The 20,515-nt window shown below is 52.5% G+C and overlaps 2 protein-coding genes across 4 annotated transcripts; one reads left to right on the top strand and one right to left on the bottom strand.

Annotated features, from left to right (window-relative positions):
* Positions 1 to 216: 216 nt before the first annotated feature.
* Positions 217 to 12,375, bottom strand: LOC101035383 (DNA dC->dU-editing enzyme APOBEC-3G-like). 3 transcript variants are annotated; one of them, XM_010343448.3, is made up of 8 exons: positions 12,268 to 12,372; positions 10,200 to 10,359; positions 8,005 to 8,296; positions 7,651 to 7,765; positions 5,392 to 5,545; positions 3,237 to 3,525; positions 2,710 to 2,825; positions 217 to 2,424 (listed from the first exon to the last, which is right to left on the bottom strand). In XM_010343448.3, exons 2-8 carry the CDS (start codon positions 10,341 to 10,343, stop codon positions 2,416 to 2,418), a joined length of 1,119 nt encoding a protein of 372 aa, XP_010341750.2. In that variant the 5' UTR covers positions 10,344 to 10,359; positions 12,268 to 12,372; the 3' UTR covers positions 217 to 2,415. The 3 variants fall into 3 exon arrangements, with proteins under 3 accessions (XP_010341750.2, XP_074246893.1, XP_074246894.1); XM_074390792.1 differs by lacking the exon at positions 12,268 to 12,372 and adding an exon at positions 10,688 to 10,933; XM_074390793.1 differs by lacking the exon at positions 10,200 to 10,359 and having other exon boundaries at positions 12,268 to 12,375.
* Positions 12,376 to 14,228: 1,853 nt separating this feature from the next.
* Positions 14,229 to 20,303, top strand: APOBEC3H (apolipoprotein B mRNA editing enzyme catalytic subunit 3H). The gene is made up of 5 exons (XM_010343583.2): positions 14,229 to 14,329; positions 16,509 to 16,671; positions 17,490 to 17,757; positions 18,021 to 18,145; positions 19,914 to 20,303. Exons 2-5 carry the CDS (start codon positions 16,516 to 16,518, stop codon positions 19,941 to 19,943), a joined length of 579 nt encoding a protein of 192 aa, XP_010341885.2. The 5' UTR covers positions 14,229 to 14,329; positions 16,509 to 16,515; the 3' UTR covers positions 19,944 to 20,303.
* The last annotated feature ends 212 nt before the right edge of the window (positions 20,304 to 20,515 follow it).

Below are 20,515 nucleotides of genomic sequence, written 5' to 3'. Positions count from 1 at the left end.
CTACTACAGTGGCTCATCAATGGAACCTGCCAGCTCCCAACCCTTCCTGGGGCCCAGGAACTTTCTGAAACAGGAACAGAAATATTTCTCCTTGTTATAAAATCTTTAACCTTCCCTTTGTTCGTCATGTACATGCTGAATTGCAATTCTTCTTCCCAAATTGTTGGAAATAGATGATTGGTGCTGCAAAGAGAAACGAGTACTGAGACAAAGAAATTTTTAGCAACCCAATTTTACTTCCTGGACTGCAGAAAGGGTACTCTCACTAGCCATCTTGCCACGAAAGTACAATGAACAAAGGAAAACATACAATTTCTTTTAAGCATTTGGGGTCATTCTTACTGCTGTGTCTGTCTCCATTGGTTGGAGCCAGACCTCACAATCTAAACTAAAACCCAGTTGGCTAATAACTTAAAACTTTTCCAAACAGGTAAAAGCAATGGAGAGCTGGGACATGCCTGTGAACAAGCACATCCAGTACAGATATCTTGGTTAAAGTACAAGGACGTAGAATGTACCATGTGCCTGTAAGCATGGCATGTCTAACAGCTACATAGGATAGGGCTTAACAAAAAGTGATTAGCACACTTATTTTTTAACAAGAAAGGAAAATTTAAAAATGAACTTTTCTACTTCCCACAGAAATAAAACATTAAATTTAGAGATTCCTCTCCACAGTTTTGACTTTGACATACATGGTGTCCGAAGTGGGATCCTCCAGAGGAATCACCAGCCCACCGAACTATGGTGGGAGGTAACCACACTGGTAACCCCTTCAGCCCCCTGGTAGATCTTTCTTGGACAAAATTCCAGAATTGGGTTTGCATTCTGTTTTATTTGGGATAAGGTTGGGGAGGGGTCTTTCCCCCTTCTGTTTGGGAGATTTCCTGTTAGGAAGGTTTTAAAATTTTGTTTTGTTTTTGTTTTTGAGAGTCTCACCTTGTCACCAAGGCTGGAGTACAGTGGTGTGATCTCCGCTCACTGTAACCTCTGCCTCCTGGGTTCAGGTAATTCTCCTGACTCAGCCTCCCGAGTAGCTGGGATTACAGGCACCCACCACCATGCCTGGCTAATTTTTCTATTTTTAGTAGAGACAGGGTTTCACCATATTGGCCAGGCTGGTCTTGAACTCCTGACCTTGTGATCCACCGCCCTCAGCCTCCCAAAGTGCAGAGCCACCACACCCGGCCTAGGAGGGCTATTTTCCTCCTGTTGACCTGGGCTGTGAGGTTTGCACCTTGACAAGTTTAAAAGTGAGTTCACCCTCATTTGGAGAAAGCAATCATCCTCCTTGGTAAGCACCTACTTTACTTCCCATCAGTGCTTGCATTTATTGTGCTTTTGTGCATTTGATGTCAAACTAAATTACCTAGATCAGGCTGAAGAGCAGTGGCTCAATCTTGGCTCACTACAACCTCTGCGTCCCAGGTTCAAGCAATTCTCCTGCCTCAGCCTCTCGAGTACTTGGGATTACAGGCACCTGCCACCATTCCCAGCTAATGTTTGTATTAGATATAGGGTTTCACCATGTTGGCCAGGCTGGTCTCAAACTCCTGACCTCAGGTGATCCACCCACCTCGGCCTCCCACAGTGCTGGGATTACAGGTGTGAGTCACCATGCCTGGCCCTGGATAACTTTCTTTATATCAAGAAAGTAATAAATCTTGTCACACTGTCAGTTCGCCCTCATGTACACATAGCTTAGCTTTTACATAGGTAAGTCTCCAATATAAGAAAGGCCAGGCATGGTGGATGAAGTCATCAGGGTAATCCAATATGTCTGATGTCCTTATAAAGGGTAGATTTAGGCTGGGTGTGGTGGCTCACACCTGTAGTCCTAGCACTTTGGGAGGCCGAGGCAGGCAGATCACAAGGTCAATAGATCGAGACCATCATGGCCAACAAGGTGAAACGCCGTCTCTACTAAAAATGCAAAAATTAGCCAGGCGTGGTGGCGTGTGCCTGTAGTCCTAGCTACTTGGGAGGCTGAGGCAGGAGAATTGCTTGAAACTGGGAGGCAGAGGTTGTAGTGAGCCGAGATCATGCCATTGCATTCTAGCCTGGGTGATAAAGTGAGACACTGTCTAAAAAAAAAAAAAAAAAAAAAAAGTATTTCATTTTATTCCTCTACATATAAAGCCAATTCAAATTGTCACTGGATGAGTAGGTTTGAAACCTTTCTGAGAATACTGAGCACAATCTCACTACTGTATTCTTGAAACATCACATAAATTTTTTATTAAAAGTAATTCGCTTTAATTTTTAAAATAATCTACTTGTCAGGAGTGCACTGCTTTGCTGGCTTCTGTGATCAGCTGGAGATGGTGGTAAACGGCCTGGTTACATTTCTTGGAAGAAGATCTTTTATTCTGCTGTTCAGCCCAGGTCTCTTCCTTAGAGACTGAGGCTCATCCATCAGTTTCCCTGATTCAGGAAGAGCAGGGAGTTGAGTGGAGCAGGGACTGAGAGAGTAGAAAGAGGGCACAGGGAGGAGGCCTGGGGACAGGGACAATGACAGGAGAGGAGGGGGGACCTGGGAGGTGGGAGAGAGAGGGAGGCTGTGAGAAGGAAAGGGAGAGACAGAGCTGGGTGCCCTGGGGAGAGCAGGGAACCCAGGGGAGGCTCTGAGCAGAGGGGAAGGCAAGGCCCAGAGGGAGAGGGGAGGAGGAGAGGCCGATTGGGCTCTGGGCAGAGGGAGGAAGCCCTCACCTGGAGAATGGCCTGCAGCCTCCCACTCAGGGCTTGGCTGTGCTCATCTAGTCCCTCCCAGGGCTTGAAGCGGCGTCCCTGGTGATCCACAAAGGTGTCCCAGCAGTGCCCAAACTCTGAAACAGGACAGGGGAGGTAAGTCATGTTCCCCTGTGGGAAGGAGGCACCGAGGGCCCTGACTCTCAGGACAGACTTCCACATGCTGGTTTCGGTCCCTCCTTTCCCTCTGCCTCCCCTAGGGACTTCCCTCCTTCATCAGGCACTTCCTTCCCATTGGAATCTGAGCCAGCCCAGGTCTCATTCTTTCTGGAAGCCCCAAGTCTGTCTTCTACTTGCAGCCACCCTCCCCGCCCTTCCCAGGCCCCCATCTCCTGGCCTGGCCTCTCTCTTCCCATAGACCCCAAAGTCAGGCAGAGTGCAGCCCTCGCCTCTGCAGGCAGCAGACCAAGGCCTTTCTCCTATTCTTCTCATGGACCTCTCCTACCCCCACCCACCCCACCCACCCCACTGGAACCTTCCCTTCTCACCCTCAGAGGTCATGATGGAGACTTGGGCCCCAGCATTCTGCAGCATTTGCAGCCCCTCCTCATATCCTGGAAGATAATCATAGATGCGGGCAGCGAAGATGCGCAGGTTCACGTGTGGGTTCTCTTGAAGGAATTCAGCCACCTTCTCAGCACAGCTGAAGCAGGGGCTCCAGGAGATGAAGCAGGTGACCCTGTAGCACTGGGCCTGTTTCCGCTTCCAAAAGGAAATCAGGTCCAGGAGGCACAGCTCTGCATGGCGGCCTTCAGGGACACTGAGACTGTTTGAAGCCTAGAAAAGAAAGCAAGTTGTGAGGCCATCTTTTGTGAGCAGGGAGGGACAGCCTGGATCAGGTGAGGCTGGGTGCGGGGCAGCCTCCCACACAAGATTAGAAGGGGCACCAAACCCCAGTTATCAAGATGATTTTGTTTTCTTTTCTTCTTCTTATTTTTTTAGACAAAAAGTCTGGTTCTGTCTCCGAGGCTGGAGTGCAATGGTGCCATCTCAGCTCACTGCAACCTCCACCTCCTGGGTTGAAGCGATTCTTGTGCCTCAGCCTCTCCAATAGCTGGGACTACAGGCACATGCCCCCACACCTGGCTAATTTTTATATTTTTAAAGACATGGGGTTTCACCACGGTGACCAGGCTGGTCTTAAACTCCTGACCTCAAGTGATGCTCTTGCCTTGGCTTCCCAAAGTGCTGGGATTACAGATGTGAGCCACCACACCCGACCTGATTTTGAAAATAATGTATTAATTTTATTTGATGTTGCGAAGGGATTTCTCTGATACTGAGTGTTTGGAGTATGGTCTTATTTTGGACCTGAGGTCAGTGCCTTCAGGACCCTCAATCTGGGCCCAGGCCTGCAGGGAGGGGCTGCAGAGCTAGGGGAGGGAGGACAGATGCCACTGAGTTGCATCTGAATCCCTTGTGGGGAGACTGACCTCTCTACCCATCATTCCCCCTCAGCCCACCCCTTCAGTGACCTATAATTATAGAAGCTTCCACATTGAGTCGGAGTATTGAGTTAGAGTGACATACATAGACTGAGGCCAGAGGGCTCCCTTTGCAGGGAGAAGTGGGGACAGGGGCCCCTAGTAGGACTAACCCCAAATGGGGAAGGGCCCTGGTCATGGGGTGATTGTCCTTGTTGAGCCCAAGGAATTAAGGCATTTTGTCCAAACACAAGTGAAGGATTTTCCATTTCAATGAGGAACTAGTGAAGCCCAGGACGCCAGTATGGAGAGGACTCAGGGCAGAAGAGAGGACACGGTCTGTGCCGAGAAGGGGCTGTGGGTCATTCTGCGGGGGAGTCCTGTCCCACGGGATAGGCGGTGATGGAGACTGGTGCCCTAAAAAGTAGCTTCCAAGCAGTGTGTGTGGGCCCAGCAGGGTCTACATTGAGCTCATAAAGCTCAGAGGAGACCCCATGTCTAGCACCAGAGCAAAGCAGAACTTGTCCTCTCTAACCAGGGGCTGTGCTGGGCAGGGGCCAGGGAAGATCGTCCCTCTGGCTCAGGGCCCCTTGGCCCATCCTGTCCCGGCTCCTCCCCAAATGCTGGCCATCCCTGCATCCTGATGTGGGCCTGTTCTGGCCTTGCTGTGGGCTCTACCCTGGTCAGGACGGAATCCCTGATCAGCCTCTCCTGCCTCAGTCTCTCTCCCCGCAGGATGTAGCCCAGGAGCAGACACTGAGGAATCCTGGCCTTGTGAGGTCGGGTGGGCCCTGAGTCCTCAAATCCCACCGTTCTAATGATTCCTGGTGAGAGCTTCGTCTGTGAGGGGATCCTGGGAGGGTCTCAGGAAGCACTTTGCCTTTGATTCCACCTGGCCCTGGTGCAGACCCTTTTCCTCTGCCCCGACCCTCTCAGAGAACAGCAGGAGAGGGGATGGCTGAGCCCTGGACTTGGGGGTGACTCTGGACTAGTGGTGCACCTGAGACATGTGGCCGGTTACGCATGTGGGGCTGGAAGCTGCTGATCCTAAGTCACTGAAGCTGAGGTCTCCCCGAACCCCAGGGCCAAGCGGCAGCAGTGCAGGAAGCACAGGTGACAGACAGTGTGTAGGGCTCCACCGGTCCCACCCAGAACCTTCCAGCCATGCGTGTCCCTGGATGGGGAGGGCCCTGCGTGGATGCGGGTGTCTGGTGATCACCTCGTTGAGTATGAAGCCCCTGTGCTGGTGCAGCGGGACCCAGGTGCCATTGTGCAGGTGCTCCACCTTGTAACACAGGTAGGTCTGGTGCTGTCCATGGACCGAAGGGTTGTTGGTAAAGTTGTAAGTGAATGTGCCTGGATCCATCCGGTATCTGTGGACAGCGGAGGGGTGAGGGATGCTGGATGCCCAGAGGAGTAAGAACCTTTTTGGACTGCCTTGCCTTCCCTCCCTCCCACCTCCCGCTCCTTAATCCTTGCTCCCCAAATCCCTTCGTACCTGTCAGAGGGGCTCCTGGTCACTTGCTGGAATCTCCAAACCTCCCCCTCTGAGCCCTTCTGGGGCTCAGTGGGAGATCCCTGCAGCCCTGGGGCCTGTCGGGGCCTTGTCAGGGTATCCCAGGGTCAGCTCCGTGTGCTCAGGCCCTCCGGGGAGGCCCCTGCCACTCTCCCTGAGCTAGAGCTGGGTCTCCTTCCCTGGCCTCACCATGCAACCCAGTCCTCGCTCTGCTCACCCTCAGTCCCTGCCGGAGATGAACCCGCTGGGGCTTCCCTCCTGCAAGCGGGGTTAATACTACCACACCCAGCATGGGGCAGAGACACTCCTGAGCGGGACCAGCAGGAGAAAAGCCTGCTAGGGACTTTTTTTTTTTTTTTTGATAATTCACAGGATTTTCTTCCATTGCCAAAAAATGCCTGTCCACACAATACCACAAATTATAAAAATAAAAGTGAACTCTTAGCACCCAGTGCAGAGGCATTTCCAAAACAGAAATGCCAGGTCTTCTCCCTGGACTGGACAGAGGGGAGGATGTGAGCTCTGATGGGACGCTGCAGAGCCTGGAACTGGGAGGAGTCTGGCTGGGGAAGCCAGGGGCATCAGCTGAGGGGTCATGTGGGGACCCCAAAGAGAGAGTGAGAAGAGGAGCAGCCTTGGAGAGGGAGCCTGTTGGGGGCTAACGACAGGCTCAGGAGTGTGGCATGTCCTCTGGCATGCAGGAGGAATGGGGTGGATGGAGCATGCAGGAAGGTCTGGGTGGAGGGGCTGTGAGGGTCGGGTCAGGACCCCCTGGGAGGCACACACACAGAGGACAGGAACCCCTCCCCCGCCCCCTAGGCCCGCCCACGATGACTGTGCTTGTTGCACTGTTTCTCCCCCAAATCCACATATTGAAGCCCCAACCCCCAATGCCTCAAAGGGTGACTGTATTTGAAAACAGGTCCTTTCTTTTTTGTTTGGAAAGTTTCGATCTTTCCCCAGGCTGGAGTGCAGTGCCACAGTCTGGACTCACCGCAACTTCTGCCTCCCGTGTTCAAGCCATTCTCCTGCCTGAGCTGCTGGTGTAGCTGGGATTACAGGCTTACACCACCCGCCTGGCTAGTTGTTTATTTTTGGTAGAGGCGGGGCTTTGACATGTTGGCCAGGCTGGTCTTCAACTCCTGACCTCAGGTGATCACCCGCCTCACACTCCCAAAGTGCTGCAATTACAGGCATGAACCTCTGCACCCAGCCTGGAGACAGGTCCTTTCATCAGATGATTAATTTAAATGAGAACTCTAGGGTGGGCCTAAATTCACTTGGCTGGGGTCCATAAACCAGGAGGACATTTGGAGGCAGAGAGATGCCAGGGGTGCAGGTGAACAGAGGACATGGCCAAGAGGGACCCCTGCCAACCAGGAGGAGCGGCTTTAGGCCTTAGAGGAAACAACCCAGCCGATGGCTCCACCTTGGACTTGCAGCCTTCACATCTGTGAAAAATAAATGGCTGTGACACCCGTCCTGGGTCATCTTCTATGGCAGCCGAAGCCTGAAGCTCTGTTTCCACAAAGGCGGCTCCTTCTCAGGGGCTCAGTTCAGCCTTTAAGGCTGTTGCTCAAAGCTTCCAAGACTCAGACTTATGAGTATTCACGCCATTTTATGACAAATTTGGTTATGCCAGGGAGATGGAAGGAGCCAGGCTGGGGCTCCCAGGCTGAGGGGAGGGCGGCCTCAGGGGTGGATGGAGGTCACTCCGGAGGCAGAAGGGGCCTCTCACTCACAGGAAGGGCCCAGGAAAGCAGGGGAGACAGCGAGGTGGAGGGAGCAGAGGTGGGGATGAGGGTGGGGGTTGGGGGTGTGACAAGAGGGCAGGAAGTGGGGCAGGAGGGAGGGCAGGAGGGCTCGGCCAGGAGGGGACCTGCTCTGGACAGAGGGGAGGCCTCAGGAGGATGAGCAGGAGGTGAGAGGAGAGAGGTGATGAGGCCGGAGGGAGACCCTCACCTGAGAACCTCCCCCAGCGTGATGCGCAGTAATGTGTAATGTTTAGGCAGCGCATTCCAAGGCTTGAATGGCTTTCCTTGGTTTTCTACGAAATTGTTCCAACAGTGTTGAAATTCTGAGAAAAAGAAGAGAGAACGCAGTCACACCCAGCTGGCCTCTCTTTGTGACCCTGGGACCCTCCCCTCCCAGACCTACTCCGGGATGTTAGTTACACTCAGTGCCAGACCTGACCCCACAGGCTCCCCTGGGACACTTGGCGTCTGCTGGCATCACAGACCCACAGGTAGGTGTGGGAGGCACTCATCGCAGATCCTCACGCAGTCCCTCTCACACCCCTGAACCCCCACTTCTCACCGCCATAACTCATGATCTTCATGGTGGCATGAGGACTGTCTCTCCTCTGACACAGTCTGCGAAGCTCCTTCTGGTAATGTGGGTCCCAGAAGTAGTAGAGGCGGGCCACGAAGATGGTCAGGGTGACCTTCCCGTCCTTGGCCAGGAACTCGGCCATGTTCCTTGCACACACTGGGCAGGGGCTCCAGGACACAAACCAGGTGACGTCGTACTCCTGGTCACTACGCAGCTTCCAGTTGCGGAACCAGTGGAGGAATCTCATCTCTGGGTGGTGTTGAGGCTTCAAATAGACCTGGGAGAAGAGGAGGGGGCAGGGGAAGCTGTGGGACACTGAGCAGGAGTGCAGGGGTGGGGCAGGGGGAGGAGGGGCCAGGACGGAGCCCAGGGGAGCTTCATTGAAGCTCCTTTCCTCCATCCCTCCTGTTTGGTTTGAGTGTCTGCTCCAAAGCTCATGTTCAGGGTTAATTGCTATTGTAACGGCCTTAAGAGGTGGCACTGACACTCGACTATGAGGCTGTGGGGGCTACACCTTTGAGGGTGACTTCAGCCCCTCTCTCTGTCTTTTCCCCTCCAGCTGGAGGGGCAGCGTGTCAGACTAAACTCCTGCTTCCTCTGTCCCCATGTGGTGGAGCAGCAGTGACTCCACATCCCAGGCCGCTCTGTCTGCAGCATCCCCTGAGCTTCCCCAACAACCTTCACCCCCACGTGACGGTGCAGCTCACAGGCCCCGGAAACTTGCTGGTGCCTTGACATTGGACTTCCCAGAGTCCAGAACTGGAGCCAACGCATTTCTGTTCATTGTAAATTTCCCCGTCTCAGTCATGCCGTTGAAGCATCACAGGGTGCACTGAGACACGTGCTTCCCTTCTGTTGGTAGTTTTCCTGGCCCTGTTCACAGCCTCATGCTTGAATTCTGGCATCCATTCTCCCAGGCATCCATTCACCAGACATACTCAGTCCCAGCTGTGGCCTAGCCCTCTGGGGTCGGCCTCGTTGCTGCCTGCCATCTGCTGGGGAGGCCGCTGGACCTGTGCTGTCCCATGTCAGGAGTTGGGCACTGGCCACAGGGGCTACAGAGCATGTGAAATGGAGCCTGATGAGAGACTTGGCCACAAGAAAAATACGGCACTAATTTCTGTATCTCTCTCTCTCTCTCTCTCTCTCTCTCTCTATTTCTTTCTCTCTCTCTCTCTCTTTGAGTAAGAGTTTCGTCTTGTTGCCCAGGCTGGTGTGCAATGGTGTAATCTCGGCTTCCCACAACCTCTGCCTTATGGGTTCAAGCGATTATCCTGCCTCAGCCTCTTGAGTATCTGGGATTACAGGTGCCCACCACCACGCCTGGCTAACTTTTTTGTATTTTTAGTAGAGACTGTGTTTCACCATGTTGGCTAGGCTGGTTTTGAACATCTAACCTCAGGTGATCTGCCTGCCTCAGCCTCCCAAAGTGCTGGGATTACAGGCAGAAGCCACTGTGCGTGGCCTACACCACTCATTTCAAAGACTCAGTGTGAGAAGAAAAAGAAATTTCACTATCTTGTGAAGAATTTTATGTTAATTAATGTTGAAGTAATATGTTAGCTACATTGGATTAAATAAAACATCAAAATTAGGCTGAGCACGGTGAGTCTGATGCGACAGATTGCCTGAACCCAGGAGTTGGAGACTTCTGTGAGCCGAGATGCCTCCATTGCACTCTAGCCTGGGCAACAAGAGTGAAACTCCATCTCAAAAAAAAAGAAAAGAAAAGAATAAAAAGGCCCTGTGAAGAGTCAAACCCCCTCCACAATCTGATGGTCAAGCAGGAAGGTCAAGCAGAAAGGTCAGGCAGGAAGGTCAAGTAGGAAAGTCAAGCAGGAAGGTCAAGCAGGAAAGTCAAGCAGGAAAGTCAAGCAGGAAGGTCAAGCAGGAAGGTCAAGCAGGAAAGTCAAGCAGGAAGGTCAAGCAGGAAGGTAAAGCAGGAAAGTCAAGCAGGAAAGTCAAGCAGGAAAGTCAAGCAGGAAGGTCAAGCAGGAAAGTCAAGCAGGAAGGTCAGGTAGGAAGGTCAAACTGGAAGGACAGGGCCACGGACTTGAAAAACGTGGGAGAAAAGTACACACTGGATAGCCCACCGCAGGGCATTTCACTGATCAGTGCGTGCTTTGCTTCCCCAGCTGGCTTAGCTCCTGCCCACAAATTAATTGGAGTCTGGGGGGTACCTCGCCTTCAAAGATATCTGCAACCAAAAGGGGCCTTGAGTGGTCGTTTGTTTTCATTTTCACTTCGTAGCACAGCCAGATGGTGTTCCGATGAGAAAGGATGGGTCTATTATAAAAGTCATCAAAGAATGTGCCTGGATCCATTTGCACCACTGTGTTTCTGAAGACACAAGAGAGAAACCAGCCAATGCGGACAGTGCTCCCTGGAGCCCTCCAGATTGATGTCCTCTCCACACAGCTCCCTGGACAACCCTGGGCCGCCCCCATCCCTCCACAGGCCTGAGAATTTCTACTGCCTTCCCAGGCAGGAAGACCAGGGAGAGAACAAGAGAAGGAGATGGTGGCAGGGGCAGCAGGGCCAGGGTGACGTCTCCCTGCTCAGGGCCCAGCTCTGGTCTTTCCATGGGTACATTCTTCACTCTCCTAGTACTTCTGCCCACCCACTCTCCAAACCATTAGGAAAATGCAAAAGAGAATAAAGTTCTTGCCTGAGAGTTATGGTTCATGCCTGTCATCCCAGCACTTTGGGAGGCCGAGGCAGGCAGATCACTTGAGGTCAGGAGTTTGAGACCAGCCTGGCCAACATGGTGAAACCCAGTCTCTACTAAAAATACAGAAAAATGAGCCAGGCCTAGTGGCAGGTGCCTGTAATCCCAGATACTCCGGAGGCTGAGGCAGGAGAATTGCTGGAAACGCCAGTCGGAGGTTGCAGTGAGCTGAGATGGCGCCACTGCACTCCAGCCTAGGTGACAAGAGTGAAATTCTGTCTAAAAAAAAAAAAAAAAAATGAAACTCCTCACCTCCAAATGATAGCTTTTAACCTTTCAGCTCAGTTCCTTCCTGACATTTCAACTCTGTATATTATTATTTTTAGATCATAGCAGAACTGAAACCTGAGGCCCAGACCACTCTTGTAAGTGCTGTGAGGTTCTGAGCTCATGTGATGATGACCTGGGCCTACAGGGGCCATTCCCATTTTACAGAGGAGGTGCCAGAGGCGCAGAGGGCGGGGTAACCTGCCCAGAACATGGAGCTGGGTGGATGGAGCTGGGGCCCCTTTCCAGGCCAGCCCTGTCCAGCCTCTGCAACACAGGCCCTGCAGGAGGGAGCCACTGGGGACTGAGCTCTCTTCTCGCTACATTTTAAAATAAGAGCATTTCTCCTGCTCATTGAGTTTTTCCCTATATTTCAAGTTATGGCGATTGTGGAGGAAGAGCATGTGTTTGGGGTCATCTGCATCCTCCTGTGCCCACAGTGGAGACATCCTTGGGAGGGATGATTTATCTTGTGCTTCAGAGACCATTCCCTCCCCGACACCCTCACATAAGACTTTGTATTTATTTTTTTATTTTTTTGAGACGGAGTTTCCCTCTTGTTACCCAGGCTGGAGTGCAATGGCGCGATCTCGGCTCACTGCAACCTTCGCCTCCTGGGTTCAGGCAATTCTCCTGCCTCAGCCTCCTGAGTAGCTGGGATTACAGGCACGTGCCACCATGCCCAGCTAATTTTTTTGTATTTTTAGTAGAGATGGGGTTTCACCATGTTGACCAGGATGGTCTCGATCTCTTGACCTTGTGATCCACCCGCCTCGGCCTCCCAAAGTGCTGGGACTACAGGCTTGAGCCACCGCGCCCGGCCAAGACTTTGTATTTAAACAAAGTAAATCTTACAGAAAGTTCATCAAAGCACTGTGAATTAAATTCCATATTGATCCAATCATCCTTTAGTTCAGTTCTCCCCGTTCCAGAGCCCAAGAATGGTGGGAAGCACACACAGGGAGCACCCTCCCAAGGTGGGGAGCATCAGCCTGGCCATAACTTTCAGGGGAGAGTCTCAGCAGGGGGCCTGGGCTGGGACAGGTGGGGGAGGCAGCCCATTCAGAAGCAGCAATGGGGCAACCACACAGCAGAGCATAGAGCCTGGCTGGGAGTGGGGTTGGCACGGGAGCCAGAGGAGAGGGAGCCCAGGCCTGGGGATGGGGCAGGGGCAAGGGAAGGCCAGGGCTGTGACCCGGCAGGGCCGCCAGGCAGGAAGGAGCAGCAGCGGAGGGCAGAGGGGGCAGCGGTACCTGATCTGTGCTTCTGGCCACAGCTTCCTTGGCAGACTTGTCCCTGCTTGTCTGGGGCACTAAGTTTCACTTTTGTTTCCAGGGCCCTTGCTGTGAGGCAGCTCTCCCAAAAGTCACCTCCCAGGGCCTGGTGAAGTGGCTCCACCCTATTCCTTTTGGGGGACTAGGTGGGAGGGCCTGGGGTGCTTTAGATTCTTGGGGCTCCTTTCTCTACTTTCCTCAGGCTTGGCAGGGGAACCCTGATGGAGACAGCTCATCTCCCCTCCTCCCAACCCCAACACCTCCCCAGGTACAGTTTGCAAATTAATAAAGGAATTGAAGGCGGGTTGGGGTGCCTGTAATCCCAGCACTTTGGGAGGCTGAGGCGGGTGCATCACCTGAGGTCAGCAGTTCGAGACCAACCCGGCCAATTGTACCCCAGCCTGGGCAACAAGAGTGAGATTCCACCTCAAAAAATAAAACAAATGAAAGGAATTGAAGCCATAGAGGGGAACGTGGATCCAGACCAGGGCTGATTCCACAGGCAAGATGCCACTCTCCTGGTGGATAGGGCAGGCTGCCGCCCCCTCCTAGCACCCCGCTGACCTTCCTTTGTCATTCAGCCTCCTGGGAGGACTCTGGGCCTGGTGTGAAATGAGAAATGGGGTCAGGGCTAGTACTGCATCTCCAGCAGAGCCTGTGCCCATTACCTAGCCCAGTCCCCAGACAGCACTGGGAGAGAAAGATAGTGATCCTGACAGTCAGAGGAGGTCCCAAGCACAGAGAGGCTGACGCACTGTCCCAGGTCACATAGCAAATCAACAGCAGAGCTGGAGTGCTGGTCAGGGCTTCCTGTGCCATCTCTCTCCTGCAGCTAGCTACTTTGAGGTCCACCCCACACACCCTGACAGCCCCCCAGACCCTGCATGGCCCCTGGGGTCACAGGAGCTTGGGTGGGCATTTAGAAGGTTCCTGAGAATGGTGTCCCCTCCACCCTATCTGTCCTAATGTTGGGGCTACAGTCCATGGAAGATTCCAGAATGAGCAGGGTCCTGCCAGGAGAGACATCAGAACTACACACTGCAATGCTGGTTAATCAGAGAGCTGAGTCTCCCAGGCTGAGAAGCAGGGAGGATGGAAAGGAGGGTGGAACCCTTTCCTGGTTTTTCCCGAAGGCAGCATTCCCACTGCTCCTCCAGTGAATTCCTTCAGCAGAGACCCCGTGGTGTCGAGGATTGGCCTTGGCTTAGGTGTTGTCTCCAGGAGGGGAGGCCTGGCCTGGCCGCTGTGGCCTGTGTTTGTTGCTGGAAAAGGAGACCCGATCCGGAGTCCAAGAGTGGGTTCTTAGAACTCTTACAGGAAAGGACTTGAGGTGAGCCACAGGGTGCGATGAAGTTATGATCAGTTATTAGAAGCTCCTGCACTACAGACTAGGGACCCCTCAGAAGGCAGAAGGAAGAATGCCCTGGTTTTAAGCTTTTTTCTTTCTTTTTTTTTTGAGAGGGAGTCTTGCACTGTCACCAGGATGCAGTGCAATGGCACGATCTCGGCTCACTGCAACCTCCGCCACCTAGGTTCAAGCAATTCTCCTGCCTCAGCCTCCTGAGTAGCTAGGACTATAGGTGTGCACCCACACTTGGCTAATTTTCATCTTTTTAGTAGAGACGTGTTGGCCAGGCTGGTCTCGAACTCTTGATCTCAAGTGATGCACCCGCCTCAGCCTCCCAAAGTGCTGGAATTACAAGCACCCCAACCTGCCTTCAATTCCTTTCTTTATTAACTTGCAAACTGTGCCTGGGGAGGTATTGGGGTTGGGAGGAGGGGAGATGAGCTGTCTCCATCAGGGTTCCCCTGCCAAGCCTGAGGAAAGTAGAGAAAGGAGCCCCAAGAATCTAAAGCACCCCAGGCCCTCCCACCTAGTCCCCCAAAAGGAATAGGGTGGAGCCACTTCACCAGGCCCTGGGAGGTGACTTTTGGGAGAGCTGCCTCACAGCAAGGGCCCTGGAAACAAAAGTGAAACTTAGTGCCCCAGACAAGCAGGGACAAGTCTGCCAAGGAAGCTGTGGCCAGAAGCACAGATCAGGTACCGCTGCCCCCTCTGCCCTCCGCTGCTGCTCCTTCCTGCCTGGCGGCCCTGCCGGGTCACAGCCCTGGCCTTCCCTTGCCCCTGCCCCATCCCCAGGCCTGGGCTCCCTCTCCTCTGGCTCCCGTGCCAACCCCACTCCCAGCCAGGCTCTATGCTCTGCTGTGTGGTTGCCCCATTGCTGCTTCTGAATGGGCTGCCTCCCCCACCTGTCCCAGCCCAGGCCCCCTGCTGAGACTCTCCCCTGAAAGTTATGGCCAGGCTGATGCTCCCCACCTTGGGAGGGTGCTCCCTGTGTGTGCTTCCCACCATTCTTGGGCTCTGGAACGGGGAGAACTGAACTAAAGGATGATTGGATCAATATGGAATTTAATTCACAGTGCTTTGATGAACTTTCTGTAAGATTTACTTTGTTTTAAATACAAAGTCTTACGTGAGGGTGTCGGGGAGGGAATGGTCTCTGAAGCACAAGATAAATCATCCCTCCCAAGGATGTCTCCACTGTGGGCACAGGAGGATGCAGATGACCCCAAACACATGCTCTTCCTCCACAATCGCCATAACTTGAAATATAGGGAAAAACTCAATGATCAGGAGAAATGCTTTTACTTGAAACTTTAGTGTAAAGAGAGTCCAATCCACAATGGCTTCCTCCTGCAGGGCCCGTGCTACAGAGGCTGGACAGGGCTGGCCTGGAAAGAGGCCCCAGCTCCGTGTCCTGGGCAGGTTACTCTGCCTCTCTGTGCCTCTGGCACATCCTCTGTAAGATAGGAATGGCCCCTGCAGGCCCAGGTCAGCATCACAGGAGCTCAGATCCTTGCAGTACTTAGAAGGGTGGGCCTCGGAGTGGAGGTGCTATCCTGATTTTTTTTTTTTCAATGACAGGCCTTGCTAGGCACAATGGCTCATGCCTGGAATCCCAAAACTCTGGGAAGCTGAGAGGGGAGGATCACCAGAGGCCAAGAGTTCCAGACCAGCCTGGGCAACATAGGGAGACCCCTTATGTACTAAAACTAAGAAAAATAATAATAACATGAATAGGTAAAATGCCAGAAATTAATTGAACTTAAATATTAAGAGCTCTTATTTTGAAGTGGAGTACTTTATTCACTTCTCTTATTTTTAATGGGTTCGAGGATAGGTGGCAGAAATACTGGGAGGATGAGGGGTCTGCCCCGGAAAGACCAGAGTTAGGCCTGAGCTGGGAGAGGTCACCTTGGCCCTGCTGCCCCTGCCCTGCCAGCATCCCCTCCTCTTCCCCTCTCCCCGGTCTTCCTGCTTGGGAAGGCTGCAGAAATTATCAGGACTAGGAGGCTTGAAATCCTCAGAGGTTTTCCAGAAAGCAGAATAGAAAGTAGAAGGGTAGGAGGCCAGGCGCGGTGGCTCAAGCCTCTAATCCCAGCACTTTGGGAGGCCGAGGCGGGTGGATCACGAGGTCAAGAGATCGAGACCATCTTGGTCAACATGGTGAAACCCCGTCTCTACCAAAGATACAAAACATTAGCTGGGCGTGGTGGCTCGTGCCTGTAATCCCAGCTACTCAGGAGGCTGAGGCAGGAGAATTGCCTAGACCCAGGAGGCGGAGGTTGCGGTGAGCCGAGATTGCACCATAGCACTCCAGCCTGGGTAACAAAAGTAAAACTCCGTCTCAAAAAAAAAAAAAAAAAGAAAGTAGAAGGGTAACCACCAATCAGAGAAGCCAGAGAAAGGCGCTCAGGCCTGCAGGGAGACAATGAGCACAGGGGTCTGGGCCCACAGGAACACACTTTGCAATATAATATTACATTTTAAAAAGAAAGATCCTGGCCGGGGCGGTGGCTATAATCCCAACACTTTGGGAGGCCGAGGAGGGCAGATCACCTGAGGTCAGGAGTTCAAGACCAGCATAGTGAAACCCTGTCTCTAATAAAAACACAAAAATTAGCCGGGTGTGGCGGCAGGCATCTATAATCCCAGCTACTTGGGAGGCTGAGTCAGGAGAATCGCTTGAACCTGGAAGGTGGAGGTTGCAGTGAGCCGAGATGAAGCCACTGCACTCCAGGCTAGGTGACAGAGTGAGACTCCGTCTCAAAACAAAACAAAACAAAACAAAACAGTTGGGTTTGAAAAGTGGCTTGAGCCTGGGGTGACTCCAGAAGGTGCTCCCTGCATCTCTGGTTTTCCCCTTTCTGTTGCACAGAAACGTGATGTCTCTGCTAACAGCCGAAACATTCAGCTTACAGTTTAACAACCGGCGGCAGCGGCGGAAGAAAGGGACTTACTACCCCAAGAGGACATACTTGTGTTACCAGCTGACACCGCGGAATGGCTCCACGCCTACTAGAGGCTACTTTAAAAACAAGGTGCCACACGGGCTCTCTGGGCACAGGACTGGCAGGGGCTAACCCCATCCAATGTGTGCGGAAAATACATAAAATGCCTGCCTAGAAATTTCTCACTTGCTGACTTAACACCCTCTGTGTTTTCCTAACCCTCGGTCCCTGCCTGCGTTTTGGCTTAGCTGGGTCTGAGTGGCCCAGCTTCCCTGGGATGCTCCCCATTCCTTTCCATCCCCTGACCTCCCAAGAAGCCATCCCTTCTGTAGAATCCCTTCTGTAGAATGCTCCTTCCGCCCCGCTTTGAGGAAGCTGACATTTACTCATTCTCCGGATCTCAGCTCAGTCACCACTTTGGGGAAGCTGAGGGGCGGTGCCATGGTCTGAGTGCAGCTCCATCACATCTCTGCCTTCTGTTCTGCTGCCTGCCCCGACCTGCCCTGCCTCCTCCCCTGGACCCCCTCACCCCTGGCTCTCACGTGCTTTTTAGGATCCCCAGGTTGGACACAGTCTCCTGGGCGAGTGTCCAAACGCAAAGCTCTTCTTTGGGACTGGGGCACGGAGGTGTCCTCTCCTCCTCTGGACGCTGGATCTTTGTCCAATTTAGAGAAAGCCGTGGAAATCCCGGGACAAATGAATTAACACAGGGGTGCCTGAGTGCAGGGCTGTATAAACCAAGAAAGGCAGGAAGTGGGTGCTTGCCAGGCCACACACTAGAAAGTGCACTGGACAGACCCCTCCGCTCCCCCAGCCCCGTCCCAGCCCCCTTCCCCTCTGCCACCAGGCATGTGAATCCTGGCCTCTGTCTTCTTACCTTTCTTCTCTCTGTTTGGGACCCTCTCCAGAAAAACTGCCATGTAGAAATTTGCTTTATTGATAAGATTGCATCCATGGAACTGGACAAAACCCAGTGCTACGACGTCACCTGTTACCTCACGTGGAGCCCCTGTCCCTCCTGTGCCCAGAAGCTGGCTGCCTTCGCCAAGGCTCAAGACCATCTGAACCTGCGCATCTTCGCCTCCCGCCTGTACTACCACTGGCGCCGGAGCTACCAGAAGGGGCTGCAGCTTCTGTGGGAATCCCAGATCCCCGTGGAGGTCATGGGCCTCCCAGGTAGGAAGGAGGCTTTGCAGTTCCAAGAGGCCAAAACCGCGGGGTAGCGGTGGGCTTGGGGTTGGGGGGGGATCTGTGGGAGGTCAGGAAGGAAGGATTGTGGTCCAGTTGAGGGCCAAGATCCGATGCCACCCAGGAGGGAGAATTCCCCTGAGAGAGCACTGTCCAGGGAGAGGAAGAGAGGAGATGGGAAAGGAAGGAGGAGCTCCTGGCGCTGCAGCTGCTGCCCTGGAGCCTGGCTGCTTTCTCCTCTTCCATCTCAGAGTTTACTGACTGCTGGGAAAACTTTGTGGATCACGGGAAACCGCCTCCCTTCAACCCCTCTGAGAAGTTACAGAAGCTAGGTGAAGCAAGTCAATCCATAAAGAGACGGCTGGAGAGGATAAAGGTGAGACGCTGTCCTGCTGCTGCCCACTGCCTCCTCACGGCCCGCCTCGGCCCCACTCCTGATCATGCCTCTGCCCACTGCTCTTCCCCCTACTTTTTTTTTCTTTTATATTTATTTTATTCCATACACCCTATAATAAAATACCACAGACTGGGTGATTCATAAACAATAGAAATTTACTGTCACAGCACCAGTGGGCGGGTCGTCAGAGATCAAGACACTGGCAGACTTGGTGTCTGGTGAGGGCCACTCTCTGCTTCCAAGGTGGTGCCTTGCTGCTGCACCCTCCACAGGGGTGGAGCACTGTATCCTCACATCGTGGATGGGGGAAGGGCAAGTGAGCCAATGCCTGAATGAAGCCTGTCGGTAACCCCCGACATGAGCAGCACCAAGGAAGGAGAGCTCTGCAAATCTCAGGCACAATTAGTGCCTGAAGACTATCTTAGCTTATAGTGTTATTAAATTACTCAGCTATTTCCTTTATATAATCTTTTTATATAATCATATAGTAGCTTACTGCTTAATATATCTAGCTTATATAAACATACTTAGTACTTATATCTAGCATACTTAGTTCCATATAATCTTTCTATGTAGTCATATAAATATTGTAGTCTATATAATCATATAGGTATTGTAGTCAGAGCTGTACCGACACATTTAGCGCTGATTTATATAATCCTTCCATATAACTATATGGTAGTCTGTAGTAGGAGGAATGCCTAGAGCAGTCACAAAGTGGAAGCAGTACATGGGAAAACAGCCAGACCAGGACGAGAACCAAAGACCCAGGCATTGGCGTCCCTGCCTGAAAGGGCATTCGCTGTATGGCAGGCTTGGAACAAGAGCCTCTCCTCTTGATAAAGGAGTTGTAGTACCTTGCTTCCAGTTCCTGTGGAAAGCAGGCCTCAGGCCTGAGATCCTGCAAATAACCAAGGGAGAAGAACCCCTCTGGTGTGACCAGTCACGGCAGGTGTACACTCTGTCAGCCTTTTCTCACTTCTTTGCTAGCTCAAATCATCCTCCCATAAATATCTTAGAGAAGAGCACAAGTCTATCAGCTCCCACCACATTGGCTTACAGTATCCTTCTATTAGAAATCCTTTGAAGTCTCCAGCCCCCAGATAAGAAGTGTTGCACACGACACCTGTTGCACACAGCCCACCTCCTTGCCTCTGTGACCTAATGGGGGTGGACCCCTTTTCTGTACATGATCCTCTACTACTGTGCACAGCATGGCCCCCTACTGCACATGGCCCCCTACTGCTCATGGACCCCCTCTCTTCCCAGGTGACATAATGGGGTGGCCTTCTCACCTACTACCCACGTGATTATGTATGCCCTATCACTAAGCCTATAGATGACCTCACTCACAACCCTACCCCCTTGCCTTGTACATAATAAATACAGATACTTCTGGACATTTGGGGCCTCACCTGTCTCCTCTCATAGGTGGCATGGCCCCCGAGTCCAGCTGCTCTTCTCGAGTTCTTCAGTGTTCTATCTCTTCTCTGATCCTGTGCCTCAACACAGCATAAGGGACACCCCACGACCCTGTGGGGCCAACAGCCCTACAGAAGCCTCTTGTATAAGGGCCTTAATCCTGTTCATGAGGCAGGGGCCCTCATGGCTTAGTCACCCCCTAAGGGCCCCCATCTTAATACCATCACATTGGCAACACCTGGATTTCAGAGGGGACACATTCAAACCATAACACCCAGGATTTATGGACGTTTTTCTCTCTTTTTTTTTTTTCTTTTTGAGACAGAGTCTCGCTCTTTCACCCAGGCTGGAGTGAAGTGGCACGATCTCGCCTCACTGCAACCTCCGCCCCCCAAGGGGGGAGGTTGGAGCAAGAGCCTCTCCTTTTGATAAAGGAGTTGTAGTACCTTGCATCCAGTTCCTGTGGAAAGTAGGCCTTAGGCCTGAGATCCCGCAAATAACTAAGGGAGAAGAACCCCATTGGGTATCAGTGCTACGCACCCACATTGGAGAAACAAAGGGTATTCCAGAGGACATGAGTCCAGTGTTAAGCATGGACTCCTGGAGAACCAGGACGGCCGCCTCGTCTTTCATTCCTGAGTCCTTAAAGCTTTTGTTACTAAAGATTCTGCATTCCATGACCCATCATGGAAGAAATAAAATAATCCACATTGAATATATTGATGTAGTGACTTATAAATTGAGGAAATCGTTTATTTTTATTTATTTATTTTTGAGATGGAGTTTTGCTCTTGTTGCCCAGGCTGGAGTGCAATGGCATGATCTCGGCTCACTGCAACCTCCACCTCCCAGATATCAGTTGAAGCAATTCTCCTACCTCAGCCTCCCAAGTAGCTGGGATTACAGGCATGAGCCACCATGCCCAAC

The sequence above is a fragment of the Saimiri boliviensis genome, chromosome 21 (genome assembly GCF_048565385.1).
Source record: "Saimiri boliviensis isolate mSaiBol1 chromosome 21, mSaiBol1.pri, whole genome shotgun sequence".
NCBI lineage: Eukaryota > Metazoa > Chordata > Mammalia > Primates > Cebidae > Saimiri > Saimiri boliviensis.
The sequence above is the reverse complement of the archived record's forward strand: the minus strand, read 5'-3'. Positions and strand labels throughout refer to the sequence as shown.